The sequence below is a fragment of the Xiphias gladius genome, chromosome 20, assembly GCF_016859285.1.
Source record: "Xiphias gladius isolate SHS-SW01 ecotype Sanya breed wild chromosome 20, ASM1685928v1, whole genome shotgun sequence".
Taxonomy (NCBI): domain Eukaryota; kingdom Metazoa; phylum Chordata; class Actinopteri; order Istiophoriformes; family Xiphiidae; genus Xiphias; species Xiphias gladius.
Window position 1 is genome coordinate 2,860,996 of NC_053419.1, and position 27,362 is coordinate 2,888,357.

General features: G+C 38.4%; 1 protein-coding gene across 1 annotated transcript in view; it reads left to right on the top strand.

Moving 5' to 3' along the window:
- Nucleotides 1-214: 214 nt before the first annotated feature.
- Nucleotides 215-27,362, top strand: part of dcc (DCC netrin 1 receptor) — a 306,576-nt gene continuing 279,428 nt past the window's right edge. Inside the window, exons 1-2 of the mRNA XM_040158011.1 lie at nt 215-340; nt 541-681. Of these exons, the coding sequence (XP_040013945.1) occupies nt 215-340; nt 541-681 (267 nt within the window). The remainder of the gene's footprint in view (nt 341-540; nt 682-27,362) is intronic.

Genomic DNA, 27,362 nt, shown 5'->3' on the forward strand with positions numbered 1-27,362 from the left:
TTAGCTGGGCGTATTGAAAAGGATGGGAGGGTGTAACGGTTTTAAGGGGTCAAATCACCAGCACTATTCCGGATACTGATGAGCCTGGGCATTTACTGGACAGGAACTGAAGAAGTGGCCAGACTAGCGACAGTACAGGCAGAAATTACCTTGGTGCCGATGATGTCACTCCTATGGGGTGAGTGTGGTGTGGCCCATCTACATGGGTTCTGAGATGTCGTTAGAGGGTCGGGAAATGGCAGCAGGAGGTATGGCAGACCATGGAGGCACCATAGGAGTGGAACGAGCAGCAGGAGAGATGTGGATGAGACTGGAGGCTGCTGGGCTGCTCTCTCTCTCTGTACTGCTCTTGGAGGGGGCCATCAGTGCAGATGTCGAGCGTAATTACTTGTCAGGTTCTCTCGCCAGTTCATTTTTTACATAATCAGCTTACCCATGATAATTGGCGTCATACAAGGCATGTTGATTCCACTTACTTTCAGCTGCTACTTTCCAGAATTTAATGGAGTAATCTGTTACTCTTCTTTCTCCCTGGCACAGATTCAGAAGACCCCTCGCTGCCTCTCTCCCAGGGCAGTGTGGTTGAACGACATACTTAGTTCACACGTGAACTACTTCACCAGTGCACTGATTGGAGACTGCCTGTCCCACTCTGTGGTTCCCCAGAGTCTAGCTCGGCTGGTAAGCAGGGAGATGACAAATGAGCAACTCTGGCTCATTCAGTGGGAAACAACGAAAGCTGGAGCTCGAAGACAAGTGAACACTGGGCCAGGAATGATCTGCAGACTCCCAGCTCTCCAGAGTACCATTCAGGTCACAATAGGCAGTGTTCAGAGGTGGAAACCACAGCAGTATGAATGGGGGCTGGAGACGCTTCAGGAAGAGGCTAATTCTGAACGGTGAGTTGCTGAATCTGCTCATTGATAGACCCCAGAATGCACTCTTTGCGAATGGAAATATCCTGCAGACCTCCAGATAGCGAGGAGAATTGCTGCTCATCTTAGTGAATGGCATCGGTTTGATCTGAGAGCTCTTTGTGTACGGGACTTGAATTGGCTGAATCCATATTTGCCAGAGTGTACCGTCGCGACTCAGGATTGGGAAGACTCAAATGCACGACTCAGAGACACAGATAAAAGCACAACACAGTTAATTTTTCTTCAGGCTCAGCAGACAAAAGCAGGCAGGGACAAGCAATAGGTAAAGTCAGGGCATGGGGCAGTGGTTGGCAACAGGTAGGCGGGAAAATCAGACAAAAGGCAAAAGGAGCAGGCATAATAATGAATCAAATAAATACACTACATTGCCAAACAGACAGTATGCAGACACCCTGTCCACATACTTTTGTGTCCTTTTGGTCAATTTCTGTTTTTTCCTCATTTGGGACCCTTAGTTCCAATGAAGGGGAATTTTAATGCAACAGCATACAATGATATTTTAGACATTAGTATTCTTCCAACTTTTTGTCAGCACTTTGAAGAAGGCCGTTCCCCATTTCAACAAGACAATGCCCCCGTGCACAAAACCAGCTCCATAATGAAATGGTTTCCCACTTTGGTGTGGTAGAGCTTTACTGGCCAGCACAAAGCCCTGACCTCAACTCCATCCAACACCTTTTGGATGAACTGGACCACAAACTGTGAGTCAGACCTTATCACCCAACATCAGTGTTTGACCTCACTAATGCTCTTGTGGCTCAGTAGGAAGAAATCCCTGCAGCAGGTCCAACATCTTAAAAGCCTCTCCAAAAAAGTAGAGGGTATTACAGCAGATGAACGGCCAATTCACTTTCATATCTGGGAGTCCAAATACTTGTGTATTAGTGAATTGCTGGTAGTTAATTGTGTATTAATGGTCAGAAATAGCAGTTCCCTCTTTCTGCCTTCATACAGGAGTCTCATTTATTTTCTTGCTCCACTTCCTCCTCTCACTCTTTTTCTCTCTCACTCTCTATGTGTTGTGCGTGTATGTGAAAGACTGTTTCCCAGTCTCTCCACGTGCGTCTCATCTGCAGCAGCCAGCTGTTCGATGAGAACATTCAGCTAAATGTCTGATCGATAGGCGCTGGCAGCGCTCCCTGCTGCTGCCACCAGAATACTGAGGGGAAGGAGGAGGAGGGGGACGGGCTTGTGAGCCCGTGATCAGACACAGTATGTGTGAGTGGAATTGTTCTGTAGGTGGTGACTTTATATGAAACCGTGACCTTTACCTTACCAACTTTATCATCTTTCTATGATCTGAATATGTTTTATTTTGTGTTCCAGACAGTTGTGTGATAACAGAGACATCTTGTTTATTTACAGTCACCGTTCCTGGTTTGTGTTTTGTTTATATTCAGTTCCCTGTGTGCATCTTCCCAGAATGTACATGCTGATACAAAACATGAAGTCCTTGTGTCATCTGCACAAGGTGTTCTGCTTAATAACAGCCAGGAACAACCATTGTAGATTCTACTGATGAGACTTTGTCCCTTCTCTCTCCCTGTGGAATCAGAAGTTTCTGTTTCTTCCTGTTCTTTTTCTCAGCAGATGAAAATCCTTTTCAAGGAACAGAAAAAAACTAGCTACCTGCTGTTGCAACACCACACACACAAACACACACACACACACACACACACACACACACACACACACACACACACACACACACACACACACACACACACACACACACAAACACACACACAAATACGTTTTTATTCATGCAAACACATTTTCACCTTCAACATGCTGTACAGTATGTGGATGATTCTTCAACTAAAGTCATGTGTATGTATCTGGACCATTCTGAAAAAAATAAATAAAACCTTTGTTCTTGTTTGTTTTTTGTCTCACCACGTTAAATTTAACATTTTGGACAAAAAACTCACTCAAAAAACTTGAAAATTATCATTTGTATTTGTCCCTCAACCAGACTTGTGTATTTGTCCTTACATAATCTGAAGATAAAATTTTAGCTAAAGTAATATGACTTTGTAATAATAAGTCATGAACAGAATGTAAATGATGTCAAAAAATTACATTAAATTAAATATGTAATGAATTTCAAATTAGACTATTTTTTTTTAATGCTTTATCAAAGAATATCTCCTCTGCTCAAGAAGCACAGCAGCGAACAAGTAAGTCTTGGCACCCCTGGGAAAATGACATATTTTGTTGATTTTTGAAGTGAAAATGAGTAAATCCAACCCCTGCAGCAAACAGACATTAAAAATAAGCCTTTCTTCAGATCTTAATGCACTGTTACCTTTTTATTTTATGATCTTTAAAATCGCAAAAAAATTAAACAGTAATTGTGGCATGTGCAAAAGTGTGTTCACCCTTCCACTCGTAAAACACTCAGAACTTCGTTAACTTGTTGGGACTTGTAAGGTATCAGAAGAATATCGTCATATTTTGAAACTGAAAAAAAGGTTGAATATCAGTGTTTGAAAGCTTAAAATCTAATCTCTAAAAAGGTTTTGTAAGATTAAAACTCAGTTTTGAGGGCTTGCATTATGTTTTGATAGACTAAAAAAAAAATTTGAAATGTCAGCAAACATTATTATTATATTTGAGTTTTCTTTATTCACAACTGCAGCACAATGTTTACAGTGTTTCTCCAACACGTTTTAAGAGTTTCAAATCTGTCACTGTTCTCCCGGTGTATGAGTTTGTTTTCAAGTTATGAAACCTTGTAAAAGGTGATCTGAAAACTGATGCACATGTTGGGCAAAATGTAATGAAACGTTGAAACTGGAGTTTTTTCGAAAGGGCACATCTTTATTTTGATGTAAATTTGCACCTGTATTGCAGACTGTACTTTCAAAACTGAGTTTACAACACCCTTTCAGAGATCTGGCCACACAGTTGCAAGCTTGCAAAGTCACGTGATTTCTAGCAGTGTTGTCTCACAGCTCTGGTCCTAAACTCCAAAACAAACAGTCTAAAATATTTTTTTTAAAGTCGGGACGCTGGAGGCAGGGACATTTGCTCTTAACCTATTTTTTGCTCTCTGCTGAAGTAAAGTCCAATCACATATCATATTTACCGGGTTAGGTGGGATTGACAGACCGCTCTGCCAACGACTGACATGCACAAGATAAACGAACAGGATGCACGGTTCTCTGTGATGTCTGACTTTCCTCAAGAGACAAAGCTGAAGTTCTGATTTGCAGCTTCCGATTAGGCAGTTAACTTAACCTACAGTGCTGAGCAACTGATTCTTCATTTTTTGCAGTTCTTACTGTTGTGAAAGCGTGTTAGACAATTCAGGTAAAGCCTTAACACCACTTTCAGATTCAGCGATTCAGAGACACCTTTATTCTACTCGTGAAAATGCCAAAAGGGAGATATCATTGCTTTTCTCACATCCAGACCACATTACACCAGGTCCTGATCAAAAACCACTATATTTTTCACAACTTTTTTCTGTAGAAGTCTATAGACATCCATATCTATCCATTTCACTTCTGATTCCCATGAAGGGAAATACAATCAAAACCTTTTCATAGATTGGTCAGTTGGTTGATTTACTCTTCAGATTCTTTCAAAGAAAAAATGTTCTCTCGGCTTTCCTCTAACTAGTCACGTACAACCTCTCTCACTGCTTCTGCCAATGTCATTTTCCTCACTTTTGCCAAAGCCTCTACTGTGGCCCGTGTTAGAATCATGATTCAGCCTTCAGAGTGCTCTGTCTTCATTTAATCTATATATGAGAGACAATTTTTATGAAAAGCTTTCTCATTACTTAGCAACATGTATCATCATTTGATTGAGAAATCATTAAATGAATCTGGTTTATCCCTCCACTAACATCCACCATCACTTCAGACCCTGCTCCTCTTCTACCGCCCACCACTTGTCCTCATCGCATTCCTGCCTTTGCCAGTCACCTGACCTTGGACCTTCCTGCAGACATGATTCTCATTACCCCATTATCCAAAGTGTTTACACTGTAGACCTGCTGTAGCCTAGTCATTTGCTACACTGTCTATTGTGTATCTTAGTCGTAGCGTTGCAGCCCTTTTGTTTTGCCTGAATCTGCCTGCCTGCAATTGTGAATTTAAACTATGGTAGCTTTTTTTCCTAAGTTTCCCATCCTCTTACTGTCAACACTGCTAGAAGGTACTGCTACAACTGTTGTTTGCATTCCTAATCTAACTGCTGCTCCTACTATTGATTCAAGTACCGATGGAGCCCTTTAACTCCTACTAAAACCTCCATATGTAAGTCTGTCTTTGTTTCTTTCTGCTATCCTCTTTTGTCTCAGTTTCCTTCGGTCTTACTGCCTATCCCTCCTACACTCTGTCTCATCTCTTCCCTATTCCTGCATTTCTGTCACTCATAGTCATATGCATAGCTTCCACCCTGTCCCTATTTTTTTCCCTTGTCATTTTATTTTCCCTTTCTACTTCGCTTGTCATTGTTTTCCCCAGTTCTCTGTGCTTTTCCCATTTACTTGTTTTTTGCTATTATTAATCCATGCTTTTCATTCACTCTTTATGTCCTTCCTTCCTCTCTCCCTTTTTTCTTCTTCCCCTCCTTTCCATCTACCCCTCACCATTTTGTCATTTTATATCTTTTCTGCTCCCTATAGAAAACACACTGACAATACAGATTTAGTGCAGACTTGTTTAGAATGTACAGTATGCCATGTTCCACACAGGACCAGCCTGAACTGAAACCAAGTTTTTCCATAACCAAACTGCCACAATTCATCCAGTTCCTGCGATTGGTAAGTTGTTCCAGAGGATTCAGTCTTCTTTTCTACTTTAAGAAGTGGTGTGAAAGTGACAAACAAAAATTCTGACAAGTTGGTTTAAATATTGATACCAAGATGTCTAATGTAGCCTGTTGTTATTGTTGAGTGGAGTATTTTTTCTTTTTTAATTACAAAGTAAAGATATTTTTTTAAATCGTTGTTAAAAATTTACAAATATGTTAATTTTATAGACCAGTAAAGAAATGCACATATCTACCAGGTTTAATATTAACCATTAATAATTTATTTCTTTGGTATACTTGAGAAATAGAAAAGGAAAGTCTTCATGGACATTAGTTGAAGCTGCTGTTGACCTGCCTCTGACAGCATCACATTTAGGATGTATTTGATCCTTACAGAAGACACCATGGTGTAGACTTTAGCAGGGAGGGGGTCGTCTGACAGGTATTTCCTGTCCAGCTGGTGTCGTCATCAAAAATGATTGGGACCCACTGTTCTTCAAAAGTAAAATGTGGCTGCTCCTCATCAGAGACAGTGGCCTGAAAAGTATGAATTTAATAAACCCAAATCTCCTGTCTCCTTTCCTGGGACAACAAGGCCACAGTGCTGGGCCCAACTTTGTCTCTAAAACACCCATCTCCTAATCAGCCTGCTCCATCGGTTCCAGTGATGACAGGAGAGCAGAATTCCCCTAACTGTGGCTTGCTCTCCACAGTGGACAAGTGTGGCTGTAACATTCATCACTGTAATTCACTTTAATTTCCAACTAACATGAACTATTGTAGCTTGCTATGGAAAGTGATGGGGCTGATGAGGCTGCGGCTCACCTTCATATGACAGCCATTATACAGTACTTTAGTATCAAAGCTGTGTCAGTAAATATTGTATATTAATTGTTTAATTTGTATTTTTGTGAGTACATTTTCATAAATTACATTTTATTACATTGTGATACATCATCAGTGGATCAGGGGTATGCGCCTTGATTTGGTCATTTGTCTTTAGCTACAAATTTTTTTGATAAGGACCTGGTCCGCTGTGGTCTAGAATCTCCCTTTTTTTACATTTTCACAAAAAGAATAAAGGATTCAAAATTCTGATTTTCTCTGGGATGATAAATTCAACAACTCAAAACTCAACAACCATGGGCTCCTCTAAGCAACTTACTGAAGATTGAAAATGAAGCTAACTGATGCAACAAAGCAGGTGGGCCAGTAAAAAGGTATCAAAGTGTTTCCATCTTGAAATTTCCACTGTACTCAAATGTCATCACAAAGTGGCAGTTAAGGGGAGCTGTGGAGGTCAAGGCAGGACCTGGGAGGCCAGGAAAACTTTCAGATAAAACTGCATGTCTGCTGGACAGAAAGGCAAACTCCAATATGAATGCAGAGGAGCTACAGGAAGATTTAGCTGTCACCGGAGTGGTATTGAACCACTCCACTTTGCAGCATTGCTGCACAAACAGGGTCCACATGGAGGAGTCATCAGAAGGAAAACCTACCTGTAACCCAAGTGTATTAGCATTTGAAGAAAGGTTCATTTACTTGTAGATATGTAAAAATATTTTTTTAAATGATCTTTTATTTTGTGTTGTTCACTACGCAAAATAAACATCAGCTATTCACAAAATATAATTCCTTTAATTATTTAAATCTCACCGTATAAAAAACACAGTAACAAGGTTTACATCTACATTTTAGCTTAAATATTGAATAAAGCCCCACTAATAGATATTTTCTATATCTGCGGTGGAATGTAAAAGGTGTCTCTGGTTTCTATAAAATAAGATTACATAATAATGCCTGACCCCAATGCCTGTATTATGTGATACTTACTTTTGATATTTTAATTACTAATATATGCAGAGTTTTACTGGTAATCTAGAATTTTTACATTGTTCTACTGTTACTTCTTTTACCAGCACCAGTAGAGGTGCCTTGCGTCAAACTCTAGTTTTAATACATTTAACATTTCAGTTGACATTATGCATATAGTGCATATTCTTGAATATTCTCACATTTCCTCTGTCAGGTCGGATGGGGACTGTCGGTAGACAACCATATTCAGGTCCCTCCAGAGATGTTCAATTGGGTTCAAGTCAGGGCTCTGGCTGGAACATTCAAGGACATTCCCAGAGTTGTCCCCAAGCCGCTCCTGCGTTGTCTTGGCTGTGTGCTTAGTATCATTGTCCTGTTGGGAGGTGAACCTTCGGCCCAGTCTGAGGTCCCGAGCGCTCTGTACCAGGTTTTCATTAATCATCTTTCTGTACTTTGCTCTGTTCAGCTTTCCCTCAGCCCTGACCAGTCTCCCCGTCCCTGCCGCTGAAAAACACCCCCACAGAACGGTGCTGCATGATGCTACTGAATGCACAGTATTTCCCAATTATGCTGATAAAAAACAATCTGTTCAGCATTATGTTTCCTACAAAAAAATTGCTTGGGATGCTGAGGGACTCAAATGGGAGTTTGTGATGGTGCTGGATCAGGGCTACACCAGTCTGAGAGTTCCATTTTTTGGGGTCGTCTGTGAGCAGTACAGAAGTCCTTGTTCCTCCATTCCCTCTCTTTATTCCCATACCTTTCACATCCCTGATATCTGTACCTCTCTATCCCCTCCCCGCCTCCGTATTGAGCAGCATTGATTAAAACTTCCATTCTCTCCTCTCTCTCTGTTTGCTGTCTCTCTGCTGCTCTTTGTTTTGGAGATACGATCCGACTCTCAGCCGACAGACACAAACAGCCGCTTGTTCAGTCCATTTAGCTGCTGTTTGGACTACAGCTACATTACAACCTTATCAGAGGAGTCACTGGCACACCACCACTGCTATTAAACTGATAACACTTCTGAGTATTGATTCTTGCCTCAAACAGGCCAGTTTTATCCCCCAGTCTGGCCAACATGGATAATTGGTACCACAAACTGGTTTCAGCTTTTAGAAGGGTTGTCCATGTTTGAACGTATGAACTATAAACTCTGTTCCTCTGTCCACATTCCTGCTGATCCTTTCCAAAGGTGTTTCCACTGGTCTCAGTTATATGAAAATCAACCTGCAGAGACTTAACACTTGTTGCAGAGAGATAATCCAACACAGTCAGTGATTAGATGAACTATTTTTTTTGACAGGTTCTATTATAGTCATATGATTACACAGCTGACAGCAGAGGCTTGTCCTTGAACACCCAGCTGTGCCACAGCCATGGATGGAGGTACAGATATGAGATCTTATTTAAGAGGTAACATTTCCTTTTCTTTTCTTTCAGGATCACAATGTGCTTCCTTAAAATGGAAAATGTGAACATTTTCTTGTTTTCTTTTTTGGTCACTTTTGTCTTTTTTTATTGGTCAGTAGACAGTAGAGATCTGACAACAAATGAGAGGAGAAAGAGGCAATCATGAATCATCAGCTCCAGCTGTACACCTAGCGATTATATGGTTTGTATTCGCAATTTTTTTGCAATACAAGGGCCTTTCTTCTTTAGCAGTCGCTCAAACTTCAGTCTTGATATGATGACTGGTTACATTTTAACCTTGGTTCTCTGAGTGAAGAGACCATCTCTCCTCTTTTTAGACAGCTCGGAGATAGGTTCCTATGAAATCTGCAGTGCCATGCCAGCACAGGTGTTTTATAGGCAACCTATACGGCAAGACCGTGTGTCTTACAGAAGTATCTACATACCCTGACTGCAGGGGGATCATTGCCCATAACATATGGAGAGATAAGCTCTTCACTCAGAGAACCAAGTTTACGATGTAACCAATCATTATTCGTGTAACCGATGAAAATACTGATGAAATATCTTCCTTAGTGAGAACCACACAAATTTTATTTCAAATGTGTTTTATATTCACACGGATCTGGACATACATATCATCTGACAGTAGGAGGAGGGGGAAAAAGGACTTTTAACGTTAGCTATAGTGAAGCTGGTAGCCTGCTGGTCTGAGGGAGAGCGGCATGGGGAAGGAGAAAAATAATGGGGTTAAGAACTGAACCAACATGAAAGATTAGGTACGGGTGTGTGTGTGAGAAAGAGATAGAATGACGCGATCTTGTAATTTGGAGATCTTTACCTTATTACAATTATCTCTGTCTCTTAATTATGAGAAGCTAAATCATGGGTACCAAGAATCCATAATTACAACGTAAGATCACAGTGTTTTCTCCTTCGGTGGCTACAGAGGGCTTCTGTAACGTTTCACAACCTCCATGTTTGCTTTCTAGGTTTTTATAGACAACTTGTGAATGCAATACTTTTCAGCAAATGAGTTTAAATTCTCAGATGAAATGTCATCAAATGCATGATCTGGGAGAGTTTTCTGAACAGTAATTTACATCTGATAATTTGTGAAGTAATTAAGAGCTATCCTAAACTGACTAAAATAATTAGTGTACCATCTGAAATATGAGTTAATAAGCAACATTTAATCAAACCAAAACATTCTGTTTTTAAAGTAAAATTTAATAAATTCCACAATTAAATCTTGATTTAAAAAGTTGGAAGAGAGAAGCTCAGAGCATGAGCCACTTTTAGTTTTCACTTTTCCCTGCCTCTGTATAAATGATATAAAAAAGTTAATTAAAATAAATTTTTGTGTGCTAACACTGATTTTTTGCTTCATAAGGATGAAGATGATCCAATTAATTATCCTCCATTTAAGAGCTCATTACATTTGCAGCTCTTTGTGTTTGTCAGACTGTGGTGAAGAATATGTGTGTATTGAAGAGAATTAGCAGAAGGGTTCTGTTTTACAGTGTGGACAGATAATTAAATAAAGACAGTGAACTATGCATCTTGAGCTGTGATGAGGAGAGAGTCAAAACAAGGGTCCAGTTTTTCAAACCTGCAAATGTGTACCCGTACATCTCAGTATCAGAACGGATCTTTTACAGTACTTGCATGTGTCACTATATAAATCAGCTCTGATCTGACCGGTTAATGTGAGACTCGCGACCCAACCTGTACCTGTGATCAAACAGGCTTGCTTTTGGCTGCCAAGCTTGGCCGCAGGCAAAAAGGCTGATTGGTGTGAATAACTGATTTAAAAAAACCAAAGTGATATGTGCAAATTGCAAATGCAAAAGCACCCTCCACATTTTCAGTGGATTATGCTCACTTTTGCCTGATCACACAACTTGTTTAAATCTTCCGACACAGCACATGGATTTAATCGTACTCTGAGTATAAACAGGAATCTTCTGGAACAGTTCCCTAAGACCTAGGGTGAAGCTGCCTCCTGTAGTTCTAAAACAAAACTCAAGCCTGATCATCAGACTGAACTGACATACAATTTCATTTCATTTATTCAGCTGAACACTATGTTCAAATGAACTGATTTGTGGTTGACAGGTGACGTACCACTGAAGCTGCGGTAGCGTTTACTTGGAGCAACTAACATTTTTCACATTTTTTGATCAATGTATTGTGTAGAGTCACACAAGCTGTGTCAATCTTACCCATGCTTGTCACGGTTTTTCTGTCACTATTTTTCATTGATGTAACTACAGTAGATAGTTAGCCAACTATGTGGGAAGCTGACGTTCTTAATTCCGCCTACTTAGCTCTGATCGGTCTGTTGTTTCTTCATGGAAACAGCCGTCAAAGAGGACAACAGCAGATGAATTTGATTCGCTGAACAAATTAAAGATGACTCAGTGGTCCGGAACTAGACAAGAAACACTTTTATTTAAAATCTGTTCCTACTAATCCACTTAAAAATTTTTAATTGATTTTTATTATTTTTATTATTGTGCCAATTTCTGATGAGGCACCATGTATAAAGAGTTCATAAGCTACAATTAATGGCTTTATTTATGGTTGATAATTTATTATTTTTTTTAAAAAGTTAGAAGTGATTACAATTCTTCTCCAGTATGACTTTGCTTTTCTTCTTAGCTTGCTCTTTAGTTCATTGAGGAGACCACTTCCCAACTACTGCAAAAGTTTGTCAGCAACCTGCAATTATGAATGTTACTAACTCATTAAAAAAAGGGTTCACACAATAATCCATCAAGTCTTCAGTTGTAAATGTCAATTAGCTGTTCATAAGTGGATTTTGGTCCAGCAGCACTTTTCCAGAAAGCACGTGGTTGGAAGTCCATTTGGTCAACCGAATAAATTAAAAAGCTAAAAAGGAAGAGCAAAGTTTCATGCTTGTGGAGGGTTTTTTTTGTTTTGTTTTTGTTTTAACAAACTGGCAACGCAATGTTGTTCTTACTATGGCTTACAACTGATCTATAAAGCTTTAGGAAATGCTTTATTAACCATTAACAAAAGTAATTCATTACAGCTTATTTAAGCACAGCTTTAAAAATGGTGCCTTATCAGAAAGTGGTGCCTGCAACTATGGTTTAAATTCTGCAGTGAGATCAAGGTGGCCAACATTTTTTAACTTAAATAAAGCAACCCCTCACCAGGTAGAACTCAATTAAATTTTAAATTAAGATATATATATATATGTGTATATATATTTATATATATATATATATATATATGTGTATATATATTTATATATGATAAACAAATCAGCTCTGTTCTCATCACCAGCTTCTTTCATATTAGATCACTTGTAAAATTAAAGTCGTTCCTGTCTGTTAAAGATCATAGTTAATGCTTTCACAACCTCTCGCCTTAACTACTGCAATTCTCTGTGTGTAAAAATCAGTCCGTCAGCTTTATCTCGCCTGCAGCTGGCTCCAATGCAGCAGCGAGACTCTTCACTGGTACCAAGAAGAGAGACCACATCCCTCCTGTACTGGCCCCTCTTCACTGGTTACCGGTGAAGTGCAGAATTGATTTTAAGATTCCAGTATTTGTCTTGAAAGCGCTGCATGGATTGGCACCAGGTTAAATCTCTGAACCACTCCCCCCCTATTCCACCTCCAGACCCTTCAGAACTGCTGACCAACCACTTCTCTCCATTACACTCACCCAGTTAAAATCCAAAGGTGATCGAGCATTTTCCTAAATTGTGAAAAAGTTTGCCACTCACTATTATATCTTCTCTCTCCATTGATAAGTTTAAAACCTGTTAAAGACCCATCTCTTTTCTTTAGCCTTTTAATAGTCATCATGAAGACCTGACTGACCGCACTCTGGCTTTCATTTGTTTGTTTTTATTTATTCTCTGTGCAATGGTGTTGTGTTTTTATTCATTTACTTGTATCCTATTTTTTGTTGTTTTTATTTGATCATTGCTGTGTTAAAAAAAAAACAGATGAATAAAAATAATTTCATCTCTCTAAAGCACTTTGGTCAACTTTTGTTGTTTTTAACCGAGCTCTACTGTATTAATACACTGTCGACTTGATTTATTGCACCATTCTGCAAAACTCCAAATTACATTCAGTGACATTATTTTTCAACATGCTATGCTAATGTATTAACAGATATGATATGGTTAACATCAAGCAAATAAAACTCCAGACTCCTGACATCAGGACCTACAGTATGTAATTGTCCAATAAGAAAATACTTTTTTGGGATACTATTACTGGGCTTCCATAAATGGCCAGAGAGTTGCTTTTCTTACTGACTTGTACTCTAGCAAACTGAATTTTTATACAGAATAAAAACCTTGAGTTAACTTGGCATATTTTTAAGTTGTTGTTTCTCCTGCAGCTGAGTTTGAACCTTTTCCCTCTCTTAAGTATGCATAATTTGAGTGGTTTGTGTAATTAAAGCAGAACTTGACTCTTATATGAACTGTAAAACCGTTTCTATGAGTATGTGTCAGACATGAGTTAAGTAAACATGTAAACATCTCTGAGATAATTACTGTTTTTCCATTAAAGGAGCAGACTAAACTCCGTTTGCTGGCTAATGAGGTTTTGTGTGTTTGTGTGTGTCTCATTTTATGTTCTGTTCTCAAGTCTAAATAACAATTGAGATGGTTATTTTTATTGAGCTATGCACTTTAATTGCCTGAGTGTGTTAAAATGTTGTGTTTATTTGCTGTTGTCAGTTGTCTGAAGGTCCTTATAGCGCTGTAGGCTATGACCTTTCTGGATCGTTTATCCTGACCTCATTAGTCAAACACTAACAAGACATTTTTCATTTTGATTAGATGTGTCTACATAAAATTAGTCTGGTGTCTTTATACTCACTGAAACTGTTCTTTTTCCATTTAAATGAACTCAACAGTTTAAGTGGCATCATTAGTGTTTGACCAAATTTCATTCAAAATAAAAGTATTTTTTTCTTTTTGTATTTCCTCAAAATGGCCAGACTGATTTTATCCCCTTTTTATATTAATAGTAATAATAATAATAATAATAATAATACTTGGGGTTTTTAAAAGCTGATGTGATGCAATTGGCTTATGACTGATATACCACTATAGGCGAATGTGACACGATATGTGAAATAGATGTGTGTTGTATTTGTGTTTATATTTATCCTTATATTTATAATGATTTTAATTTCTGTGAAGTTTACTGTTCAAAATGTATTTTATTTTGTATTTACTCTTTCGATGGACCCTGGCAGGTGTCATGGATGGGCGGAAAAAAAAAAATCTGTGTGCACAGATAATTTCTGACTTTATCATCCCTTAAACATAGAGTTTATATATAATAAATAAAATAAATAACCCGAGCTGGAGCTTGTACATTATTTTTTTACATTGATCAATCCAGATAAAATATTGAGGTTATATTTTGTGTTTTTTTAATGGCAGATCAATACTTAAAATAACATCACAGCCCCCATGTGTTTTTTTCCATGCAGAACAACAATCCATAAGTAAGGAGGACTAACACATGTATCATATGAAATACATGCATACAAGATAATTTTATTAAAAGTAGATTTAATAAAATAAAATGTAGATTTTATTAAATGCACTGTGGCATTCTGTTGCTGTAGCTACTATTTTGCCAGGTAGCAGGTTTCCCTTTACAAGTCACTTGTTAACATATGATAATGTAGCAAATGTTAACAGTGAAGTAATGAAGATATCTGACACTGACTCTTCATTTCCAAAGGGGGTTAGGCTAAGCCCATTTCAGATTCTAATCTAGACAGACAATCGATGAAAAAGCTTACCTACCTTCGATCTTTGGACATTCCCCTGCAGATTTTTCTGAGGACTGGCACACCACGCAAAACTAGAAATACTGCTCCTGGCGTGGTTGAGCACAATTGCCAGGGACCTCAGAGATTCAACGGAAGTAATGATGGTATGACTGTGTAATGATAATGTAATGATCATGAAAAGGGCAACTTAGAGGAAGTTATATTTAAATAAAATAACTGTCATTTGGACTTGTTCTGTGGACCTGATGAAGCAGCCTCATCAGTAATCTAAATGCAAAAGACAGAGAAGTTTGCATGTGCCACTCATAGTTCATAGTAACTGCACCCGCCACCGGCAGGGTAAAACCTACCTGGGTAAAAATCCTGATAAGACAAAACTAAAATATAACAATTGTGTTACTGTCTTTAGTGATTATACGCGGCATTTATATTTTTTGGTTGGAGAAACTTGACAATGGACTAATTAGGAAAGAAATGGGCCTTTTTTAGGTTTAGGTTTATTGGCAACATTCCCATATATTTTAAAATACATTAATTTTTGTGCCTGCCACATGCAGTTTAACAGCCGCAGAAGTACATGAACAACCCAAGTAAACATAATGGGTGTTTTGGATACCAAGGTTTTATTTGTACATAAAATAAAATACACTTGTTTTTGAAACAATATCTTTATTTATAAAGCTCTTTTCAAAACAAGTTAAAGTGCTTTACATAAGATTAAAAACAGTGAGACAGATTAAATCCATTAGTTTAAATCAATGAAAAGGAAGTCTGCAAAAGCGAGTTTTTAAAAGAGACTTAAAAGAGGAGGAGTTTGCAAGGGGTCCTGAATAGAAAAGGCCCCATCACCTTTAGTTTTTATTTTTGCTATAGGAATAGACAGGAATGACCTACCCGAGAGAGGGGTTGCAGTCAGTTTGGTAGGGGGTCAGGAGGTCAACTATATTTTCAGGAGCTAACACCCTATAGGCTTTAAAAGTGATATTTAAAATTTTAAAATCCACTCTGTAATGGACTGGGACCTAATTAAGTCATTTTAAAACTGGACTAACGTGTTCCCTCGTGTTGGATCTGGTTATGAGCTTGGCTACAGCCTTGAGAATCACCTGAAGTTTATTAAGGGTTAAGCATTGCAGTAATCAAAATGAGATGGAATGAATGCATGAATTTCTGAAATCTTAACTGATTGACCTGATTCTTTAATTTTTTCTGAGTTCGATAAAGCATGACTAGATAACAGAATTAATATGCTGGTTGAATTTAGACGGTTTTAAAAAAAATAAAAATTATAAATATAATATATATACTATATATAATATAATATAATATAATATAATATAATATAATATAATATAATATAATATAATATAATATAATATAATATAGTATATATAATATAATATATATATTATATAGATAGAGATAGAGATATCTCCATATAGATATCTTTATCTCTATCTATCTATCTATCTATCTATCTATCTAGTCATGTTTGATAAGAGGGAACTGACATGGGAAGAAATGTAATTTTGCAATGAGTCTGGACCTCTGAATAACCTGGGATTTTTCTGAATTTAGCTATAGAAAGTTTGGTGACATTTGATTATTAATATCTGCAAAGAAAGCTTAGGGGATTAGAAGAAAGATATATTTTTTTATCATCGGCAAAGAAATGGTAACCGACTGTGTTTCCTAATATGGTCAAGCAGCAGCATGTAATTAGAAAATTGTAAGGGCCCAAGAACAGATCTGTGTTGAACTCTGGTATCAAAGCTGACTTAGAGTTCCCCATTTCCAAACAGAATGACTTTCCCAAAAGATAACAACAGAACCAATCTAAGAACAAACCTCAAATGCCCACCTAATATAGGTAAAGGGTTTGTAAAGTTGGCTGAAGTCTCTCTGATACAAGAAAGCCAGGAACTCAAGGTGAAAGACCCATATGCAAACACACATGAAGGCAGGTAGTTGCAATGAAGATACTTTAATGATAAGTGAAATATGTTTAGTCAGTTAGGACTGAGATGAGATGGCAGACAGGAATCCAGGAACACGGTAAACGGGAAAAATAAATTAGGAAAAATCTCACAGATAATCCAACACAGGTAGTAGGTCTAATAGGAAACTGTACAGCACAGGATGAACACAAGGAATCATACACAGACGGACTGACAAGGAGTGAAGAGAACACGGAGACTAAATACACAAGGGAGGCAGGGGTAATTGGAAACAGGTGAAACACATCAAGAAGGGGCAGACAATCTCAGAAGCAGGAATAAAAAAAGACAGGGAGTAAAACAACCAACTGACGCACAAGGAAAGTGAATTCAAAATACAGCACGAAATAACAGAGTCCAGTCATAAAGTCACTCTGAGGGGCAGATCCTGACACCCAGCCTGAACACTGGTTACAGAATAGTCAACAGATATTTGAGGAGCACTGGTTTCAAGCAGGATAGGAAAGATACAGTATACTGGGTAAATATGCATCTTTAGATATGTTAATATTGCCCATGAAACACCCTCAAGGTAATAGTCGTCACTTTAACCCAGTAACTGTTTCATTTCAGATTCATTGTAGAAATCTGATCCCTAAAACAATCAAATATGCAAAGCCAAAACCATAAAAATTCACTGCTGCAATGATGTGCAAAAGGCAGATTATAGGGACTTCAATGTGTTCTACAATGGCCTTTTTCTGAGTCTAGGCTCAGGGAAATCATGAAAGCTGTTGATCCCTTTAGGCCCCAACTTAGTGGAATTATAGAGAACCTTATTCAGTGCCAGTTTCTGTCCCTGCCACTTTGTCATTATGTCATATTGATGAGCATCACAAGCCAATTCTGTAAGATATCAGAATAATTCAGTGTCCATGGAAAGCTGACTGTTGTCATTATTTCCCATGACAAAAGGGACAATGGGCATGTTCCAGAAAGCAGGTTTAAGAAACTCTGAACCTAACCCTGAACTCAGAGGTGGAGTTTTCAGCTCCAGAACAGCTGATCAGAGTGGGTTCAGTCAACTCTGAGTATGTTCACTCTGAGTTAAGTCCATGTGTGGTGAATGGAGAAAAAGCCGCCATCAATGGAGCTCTGATACAACAATTCACCCTGTCAATGGGTAAATAAAAAGCAGAGCCATCATTGTAATCCAATGGATTGTTGGAATATTTATGAGTGACATTAATGCACATTTATCTTTAAAAAGCAGCAGCAGCAGTGAAAGAGGCTGAGTTGGAGAAAAAGAGTCAATAAGTTAACACTATTACATTTCATTCACCGTAGTCCACTGCTTCATTATTTAGCAGACTTGAATTTCCTTAATGGATGATAAAGTGCTGGAATCCTTCTGGTTGTTAGATTAAATGTTTAAATACATTTATTCAGCTGTAGCCTGATGGAGACAAAGTGCTGCTGGCAGCACATAAGACATAAGTTTATAGACCTATGATTAGTACCTCATAGTCTGACCCAGTGACTGCCTCATGATTTTCAGTTACTTATGTGTCTAGAACTTCACACAGATTCTTTTTACAGTGATCGGTACAGTAGAGTACGCTCAATGTCTCAGTGCAGGGGAACTGACTGACAAGCTGCCCACAGAGTCAAAGTGCGGACGTTGATGCACTCTGATATGCGCTCCGATATGGGCTGTATGCATGAGGAAATGAAATGTTGTTTCAGACAGCTCCTTCAGGCTCCGCAGGGGGGGGGCAGAGAATCTATTAGAGACCAGGTTAGGTTCACAGAGTAAGTTTCTACAGAACACTGTTCTTTTCCTGGAAGAGAAGACTCAGAGTTCCCTTCAACTCAGGGTTAACAGACTCAGAGTTTCATTAAACCTCGTTTACATGTTGTCTCTGTGCATACCCAAATTATATTTAGGTGTTCTGGTTTTAAAAATAAAACTCTGTTCAAACATGACAAAAGCATTACACAATTAAAAGTAATACACATTTTGATAAACTTTTATCAATGTAATATTTACCTTTTCTATTGCCACTGCGTATCACTGCTGATAGGAGAGCATCTCTGCTTCAAAAGTGTTGAACACAAGGTGCACACCACTTCATAAAAAATGAAAAAGCTTGCAGAATAAGACACTGATATTGCTGCAATACATTGCAACCCTGTATTCTTTGTCACTGTAGTCCACCTCTTTAAAAATCCACTGTAGGATTGTCTGGTCACACCAGTGAATGAAAACAATATTGATGAGTTGAAGCCAGCCGTACTTGAGGATACAGCCTTGGTAGCAAAAAAGTGACGGCCTGATGTAGCAGCATCCATGGTTGAGAGGTCAGAGGTGATGACGATCTCTGTTAATCTCTGTTAGGGATTTGATAGTAACTAAAATGATCCCACCAATTTATACATCCTTAAGATGCTTGTTAAAAACACACCCCTTTTTTTTCTTTGAACAATACAAGAACTGCCCTTTTTTCTGTATGTATTGTTACAAAAAAAAAAAAAAAAATTAGACACCCAGAATATCCTTTAAGGCCCTTGAGATTATGTGACTTCTAAACCAAATCCTTAGGAGTTAAACCCAAATCTCCACATATGTAATATGAAGTTAAAAAAACTGAAATGTGGCACAGTATATGTACAGTTGTTATCATGTTGGCATGTACATTATTCTTACACTTTGTGTCTATTTTAGTGACATTTTGCAGGTAAACTACACCTCTTAAATGCTGATGAACTGGCACTCCTCTTGTCCACAAAACACTATCTAACACAATAACAAATTATAACAGGAATCGAAGAAAGCTGTGATGCGGGTTACATTATCTTAATACTGAGGTTTTCAGCTGTCAAACATCTCAGTGTTGCTCCATTAATTAATGTAAGCTTACTTAAAGCTAATTTTGCACTATGAAGCGGCATTATGTAAAGCAAAACATGTACAAAGATAATTCAAATGCTGTAAATATTGAATTAGATTTGTACTGGAGTAAATATTCAGAATCAGGTGGAAAAAATATGATGATTTGAATTTCCCTTGTGACTTTAAAACTTGAATTAGGTATAGGTGTATTTTTTGTACTATATGTGTTATCCCTATATATCCCTATGCGTGTGTGTGCCTGTGTTATAATAGGATGATAACAGTAACAATCATCTCAAAGATGATCAAGAGAAATGGGATGCACCTGAGCTAAATTTCAAGTGTCTGTTTCAAACAGTCTGGATACTTTTTTCAATGTGATATTTCAGTTTGTCCTTTTTAATAAATTTTCAAAAATTTCTAAAATTCCCTTTTCGCTTGTCATTATGGGGTATTGAGTGTAGGAAAAAATGAATTTAAAAGATTTTAGCATAAGGCTGCAACATAACAAAGTGTGGAAAAAAAGGGAAGGGGTCTGAATACTTTCTAAGTGCACTGTAAATGCTCTGCTGGGTGTAGCTGAGGCTACAGATTAGGACGTCAGCGTGGGCATGTAATTATTGTCTTTATGGGGTGAACCACACCCGTTAATGACCTTTTTCCCCACCTGCAGTAGAAGTATGGCAGCTGAAACACCACATGTTCCAAATTTGCATGAGTTAAGATGTAATCACAATCAATAAGAAGTCACAATGGACAAAAAAGTAACAAGACATTAAATTATATTTTAATTAAGAAGTTAAATAATTTGGTCATAGAACTATGTAGCATTTTAGCAAAAAGTCTATGGTCAATGGGACAGAAGAAGCATAAGAAGTGTATATAAAGTATCTATCTGTCTCAGAAAGTAAACAATATGGTTAGTCTGTTCTTAATTTCACAGCAGTTGATGTAATCTTAAGGATATTTTTACAGAAATATTGTTAGATATGAACGTGGCTCGCTCCATGCCTTCCAATATGTCACTGTGTATTACAATTGTGATTGCCTGATTATCTTGCAGATGATGGAGAGGATAACGTGGTGCTGTCAGGTATCGCAAAGCCAACACATGCTGTAACACACTGTACCCGCCCACAGTCTATACGACCCCTGATATCGGCATTTGGCATCGGTGCTGCTGCAGGATTAGGACTGGCCTGATTGAAATTGTGCGGGGAAGAGATGTGTTCCTGAAAGAGACGTAATGGACTTGTGGTCATTGTCCTACAGTGACGTTTTTGTTTGTCTTGTCTTCCTGTTTCAGATTTACCTGTTTATTCCTCCATGTTAATTCTTGTTTTACAATCTTGTGGTTTGCTGTAATTGACAGCAGGTGAATGACACTTAAGAATTGCCACCCGTGGCCCAAATTAACTGGTTGTGAAATTAACTGCTTTAGTGTGCTCCATCTCAGTCTCAGTGATAAACCAGCCTGGACTGTATGTAGTCTCTATGAAGGGATTATCTGCAGAGTTTGAAAAACAACGGGGGATCTGTTGATCTACAATGCCAGGACTATCTTACAATTTGTGAGATGCCCTTCATGGGAAAATGAGAACATAGACTCAAGTTTGGAGCATCACAACTGGTCTTCATTCTTTCTTCTTTTTAAGTTCTCTACAGAAGCATGATTCATTCACGATTCTAGACAAAGCATGTCATACTCACCTGTAGCCTACAATGTATTCACTGTGCACATAGTCAATACACTGTGTTATACTAATTGTGACAAAGATCAAAATAGTGGGTAAATATGCCATTCCTCCATGCACTTAACTACCACTGGCTGATACTATGCTAGTGTAATAGAAGATGCTCACTATTCAGCTGTCATCCTAATATCAAAGTCTTGCTATAATACCTTAGTTCAAGCTACAGTTATGTTTATCATGTGTCATATTTATTAGCTTAAGGGAGATTAATTGAAATAGCTACAAAATACCATAATTTAATGAGCCAGAATAAAAACAGGTACAGAAGCTTAGGGGTACAGGTAGGATCAGTTTCTCATGTGTTAAATCTTTTATCATCACAATACAGTTAATGATAAACAGACTGTAACTATTATATTCATACTCTGATATCTTGTTGTCTCGTAAGCTGGATCATGAATACTTGATAGACTTGAAAGCAGCAGTATATATATATATATATACTGCTGCTTTCAAGTATAGTATAAATATATATAGATATATTCATATCTAAATTAAGACTTGCTATGGCACCTGTTGACAATAATGCGTGACTGCAGTTGTGCACAATAAAGATGATAACGTTAAAACGCTAGACCCACGAGAATCCTGTTTGTCCAGATTCTTCCCCTTCTTAATGTCACAGCAAAATGACACCCAGTATGCTTGGGGGGGGGGGGCTGTAGACTGTTGCTGTGTTTTCTGTTGTACAGGTGTTTTCTGAGGACCTGTCTTTGGACCTGTGGATATCTCTAGTGTTTGTCTTTTCCTGTCCAGTGCAGTAGCACTGAGATGCATCACTGGCTGAAAATCTAAGACACAGTGTGTGTGTGTGTGTGTGTGTGTGTGTGTTCATACCTATTAGGTTGCCAATGCAGAGCCCTGCACTAAAAACTCTGGTTACACACACACACACACACACACACACACAAACCTGGCTTTTAATTTCCCGTCTGCCATTAATATCCGTTCGTAGATGAACATACACACACACACACACACACACACACACACAGACCCCCACACATTCTGGGATTTCATTGTTTTCTAGTGCTGGGTTGTTAGATCTGAGGAGCTGATCTTTGTGATGAAGCACAGAAAGAGAAGGTAAAACTGAGAACAGGAAAAGAGGAAGAAACGACAGAAAAGATTCCATTCCATCAAATGGAAATATTCTCAATGACTTATGCATCCACTGAAATTTGGAGACTTGTGTATGCTTCCATAGTTAGTTAGTTATAGGTGTGGTCGACTCACAGGGATAAATACAGGTGTTATTGGCCACAATAGTTTTGAACCGAAGAAGCCATTCAAATAAACAGTGATGCATTATCAATTAGATTAGTCTTCCTCCAGACAGTGTCTAACCTGGATAAGGTGGGGCTTTGCCTGAATATTTTAGGGTGAACACAGTCAGCTACTCACTAAAGAGGCAGACCTGCAGCACTGGTGCCAGTGGAGGAGAGGGAGTGAGGCAGCAGCCTGTTAAATACATGCTATCAGCGCTATTGTGTTCTAATTGGCTCCTATTGGATGGTTTTCAATGTAGAATAAAGAAGGTTTTGTTAGACAGGGCCTCTCTCACACTCACACATGCACAGACACACACACGCACACACACACACACACACACAAACACACATGCACAGACACACACACACACACACACACACACACACACACACACACACACACACACACACACACACACAAACACACATGCAGATACAGTACATGTACATATACATGCATCCATGCACACAAAAACAGCGCTTGAGTGTTTAGTCTGCTGTGACTTCACAGTCTGATAATCTGTAATTAGTTAATTGTGTGTGTGTGTGTTCGTGTGTGTGTGTGTGTGTGTGTGTGTGTGTGTGTGTGTGTGTGTGTGAGGTTTGTTATCAGCTGATCAGACTCAGACTCAAACCAGATACAAACCCTGATGATTTGTGTGTGTTTGTGTTGCTTTTTCACCTAAGGCTTGTAACATGTCTGTTTTTGGATGTGTGTGTATCAATGGCGGACCGTGGGGACTTGCCATGGGCCTTTAATGGTTGGATTGATGACCCTGCAACACACACACACAAACACACACAAACACACACACACACACACACACACACACACACACACACACACACACACACACACACACACACACACACACACACACACACACACAAGTACACTCATCGCCAGCAACTCACTGCAGCACTTGGCGCGCATCATGTGATGCGTGGCAGCAGCGGTTTGTTTTAAGCTTTAAGCTCCACTAAAATCAAAACAATATTCAAACTACGTCAATAATTCCACATGAAAATAAGGCCATTACAAAATCGACTTCCGATACCTGTTAACTCATGGGCTCAAACCACTGGTTTAACAAGCTGAAACTATGTAAACCTAGTTATCTACCACTAAGATAAATGCGTTATCAAAACTGCCAACCTAGCCTTTGGCTCATGTTGCTCAACCATCAGCCAACAGTAAAGGAAATTTGGCCATATATCTCCCAGCAGCAAATTTGACCACTGCCAATAACAATCTTAATCAACTCTATAGATAATTCAGCAGGACTCACCAGTCCCTTTAAAACAAAATCCATCCTTTCAGATGTGCCAGTAAAAACAGTAGTCGTGGCCAAGTGGTAATAACATCCTGTCAACAAGGAAAGTAGCACAGGCAGAGGTGTGCACATCCAGTTCCAGCTCCAAATAGTAGGTTTATGCTTAGGAACTGAAATCGAACCAAAACAAATTTTTTTAAAATAAATGATTTAAATAACTTAATAACTTTAAATACCACAAATAAGATTTTCAAATTTTACACTTCTTAGAAAGTTTAGTGCAGAAAGTTTAGTGCAGTTATAGTTTGTCGGGCCAAAAAGTGATTGTCTGCCAAAAACTGATTTCTGTCCATGGCAGTGCACACCCTGTAAAAGCTGCATTGCCCAGTTTATATATGTCAACAGCTGTTTTTATCTGGGCAGAACAGTCATAACATGCTAATACACATACCTTTATGTCTTTGGTAATAGCAAAGGGATGTCTTTGTGAAAACGTTTCTTGTAACTGAATAATCACAATTGTGGCCAAAGAAGTAGAGTTTCAGGCATGACATTTACCTAATAATAGACATTAATATTGTGACTGAAAGGTTGTTTCTGCCTCAAAATGACTTGATTTCACTCTTGATGGTTATATTTGACAGATGATAGCCCACCAAGTCATTTTTATCTATTGAAATAGCTTTAAAGGACCAATACAACCAGTAATGTGCATTTTCCACTTGCTAAAAAGTGATTGCGACTCCTACCTTATTACTGAAAGATTATTTATACCTTATACTGATTATTATTTTAGCCAAAACTATGATTGAAAAAAAGTTCAGCCTTATGCTGGTACTCTGTTGCTGCCAATGGCTCTGAGTCTTTTGTTGTTTATATTTTTCTGGTTTTATAATATTCTTTTATAGTTTTCCTTTTAAAATGCATTGGCCTACGTTTCAATTGGTTGATTGCATCCAATTCTGCACACGTCTCCTGGTTATAACCCAACACTGTACAGTTTGATAGAAGATTTTTATTATTAAAAGCTTTTTTTAAAATCATGGATCCCACTCTGTTGTCTGTTTCTTATAAAAAGGATGGAACTTTTCCACCTGGTTTTTCAACCACTCAAAAAACAAATTTTCACCGAAAGATGAAGAGCTTCAATGTGCCAGGTAGGTTTAGTGAATCCTTTATGCTGGGTACTATTATCATAATTGTTACCAACTTCAATACACTAATTAGTATTTTACCTAAGGCTTTAATTGTACTTTAATTCTGGAAGGGGATGGTGTCTGACTTTTCACATATGGGAAAAGTGTGAGACGTTTGGAGTGATTTAAACTTAATTAGGTCATTACGACAATTTAGTAGGGGAGTGTGTTACCGCCACTGTGACAAGATACACGTTGTGTCTTTTCTTGTTTTTTACAAAGAAAAACATATTTGGCAGAAAAAAAAATGAAGTAACAAAAGCAGGGGACTGTGACTAAGCATGACTGATGCCACTTCCCAATCATGAGTTGGAGTACAAGGACTGGGAGAGGAGGCTCAGCCAGAGCCAGAATGGGCCATTCAGCAGCTGTCGAGCTGTGTGCATGTGTCAGGATAGCTTGAAGCTATAGTGTGGTGCCAGAGTTGGTAGTGTTACTCTCTCTTTCTTGCCAATTTCATAGTTGTCGTTTAAGTTCAGATTGTTTTAGTTTGTAACAGGTTAGTTCCCAGTGTTTCACTGTAGGTTTTTGTTTGTAGCTGTTGTGTTACCAATAAATCCCTTAACTGTTTGCTGTCTATGCTGCTTTCTGTTTCCTATGGAAGAGGATTAGGGCCACATGTGAAAAATTTATGTGGGGGGAAAACAGAATTCTGAAATTAAAGTCAAAGCTTTGAAAGTGAGATGTATATTTCCAGACAACAAAGAAAAAGCAGGCAACTGAGAGATGGTTCTCAGCTGCTTCTGCCATGAATTCTACGACTGATTCACACTTGGTACAACTGTTAAAGTGCCCTTCATCTGCCATGATTTTTTCTGCTGAAACATGGAAGGAAATTGGCAGAATCCTTTTGAAATGTTATCAAAATTGTCAATATTTGCCAAACAAAATTGCACTCATCTTCCTTGAGCAGGTGCTTTTCAACAATGTGTACAGTGATCTTAAAGCAGCACATCTGCAGTTGGTGAGCAACCTAGAACGTGAGGTTATATATAAGCGGTGAGTGATTTGTCTGTGGTTGACTCTGATGATCTTGCTGAAGTTCTCGACAGCTATAGCTGTAGGAGGAAAATCACAACCGAGAAACTTCCTACAATACTGGGTGAAATAGCGCATGAAGAACTTGTCCAAAAAGCTAAGGTTCGTCATTGACTGCTGGAGGGAGATCCCCCACGATCATCTCTCCTTCAGTCCAGAGGCACTGACCAAGTTTTTCTCTGACCTTCAACGACCTCAAAAAAAGTCTGTAAACCGCAACCGTAAACCATATCTAAACCGTAGATATTTAGGACCTATAATAAACAATTCAGCATTGCCCTTAGAAGTTAAAGAAAACCTACTCCAGCTGTGCAGAATGAAGCCCAGCTTTGGCTACAAATACTCTACTATCATTTCTACTATCATCCCTGCTTTCATGTGCTATGGTGGTGCGTTCACAAACCACGATAAACTTGCATACAGTCCATTACCAAAGCCAGATCCAGCTCCACCAGATCCAAGTTCTGAAGCTACAAAACACAAGCCTTCTGGCTGGACAGAAACATGTTTTCTTCACGTAACTCAAGGCCTTGTAAGGATGCTAATAAGGTTGAGGGCTTAGATTCCAACGGCTGCAAGAACCATGGCATGCTTCATCACTGCTGTCTGGTGTCAGCTATAGAACTCAGCTAAGTATTGAATCATCTTTCTAAGAAGCATCTAACTCTTCTGTACACTATCTGTATGTACTGTATATCTGTCTGCTTTTTAGGATATTGCAGTCCCTGAGTTAAGGTCACAGGTGTGTTGAGGTGAGCTCCCATCTACCTTCTATGGAGTAAATATGAAACAAAAGTATGTCTTCATCAGACACAGCTAACCTTTGTTTGAGCTATCCAAATTAAATAGGAAGAGCAATGTGTGCAGGTACTTATGACACATTATGCACATACAGCAAATACTGTGGTGAGGTATTAGATGTAAACAAACTGGCAGTATAAAATACAGTAAAGAGGAACAGAATACATAAAAGATATTACAGAGGTCATAAGAGGTGTAAACACATTAACAGGTAAATTACAATATCAACCTGTCTGCTTTTCTATAGAATTCTTTTGCTGCCATATGTGTGCATATTTTTTTTTCAGCATAATTTGACTAGCTTCCTGTTTAACTGTTTTCTGTAGTCACCTTTATTCCTAGTCTTACTGGGCAATAACAAGTTACTAGACTCAGGTTTTATGTGGTAGATTTTTAAAACGCCTGAGTCTTTTTTTCTCTAAGCCATTGGCGCTCCTCTTTTCTCCCGACTCTCCACTTG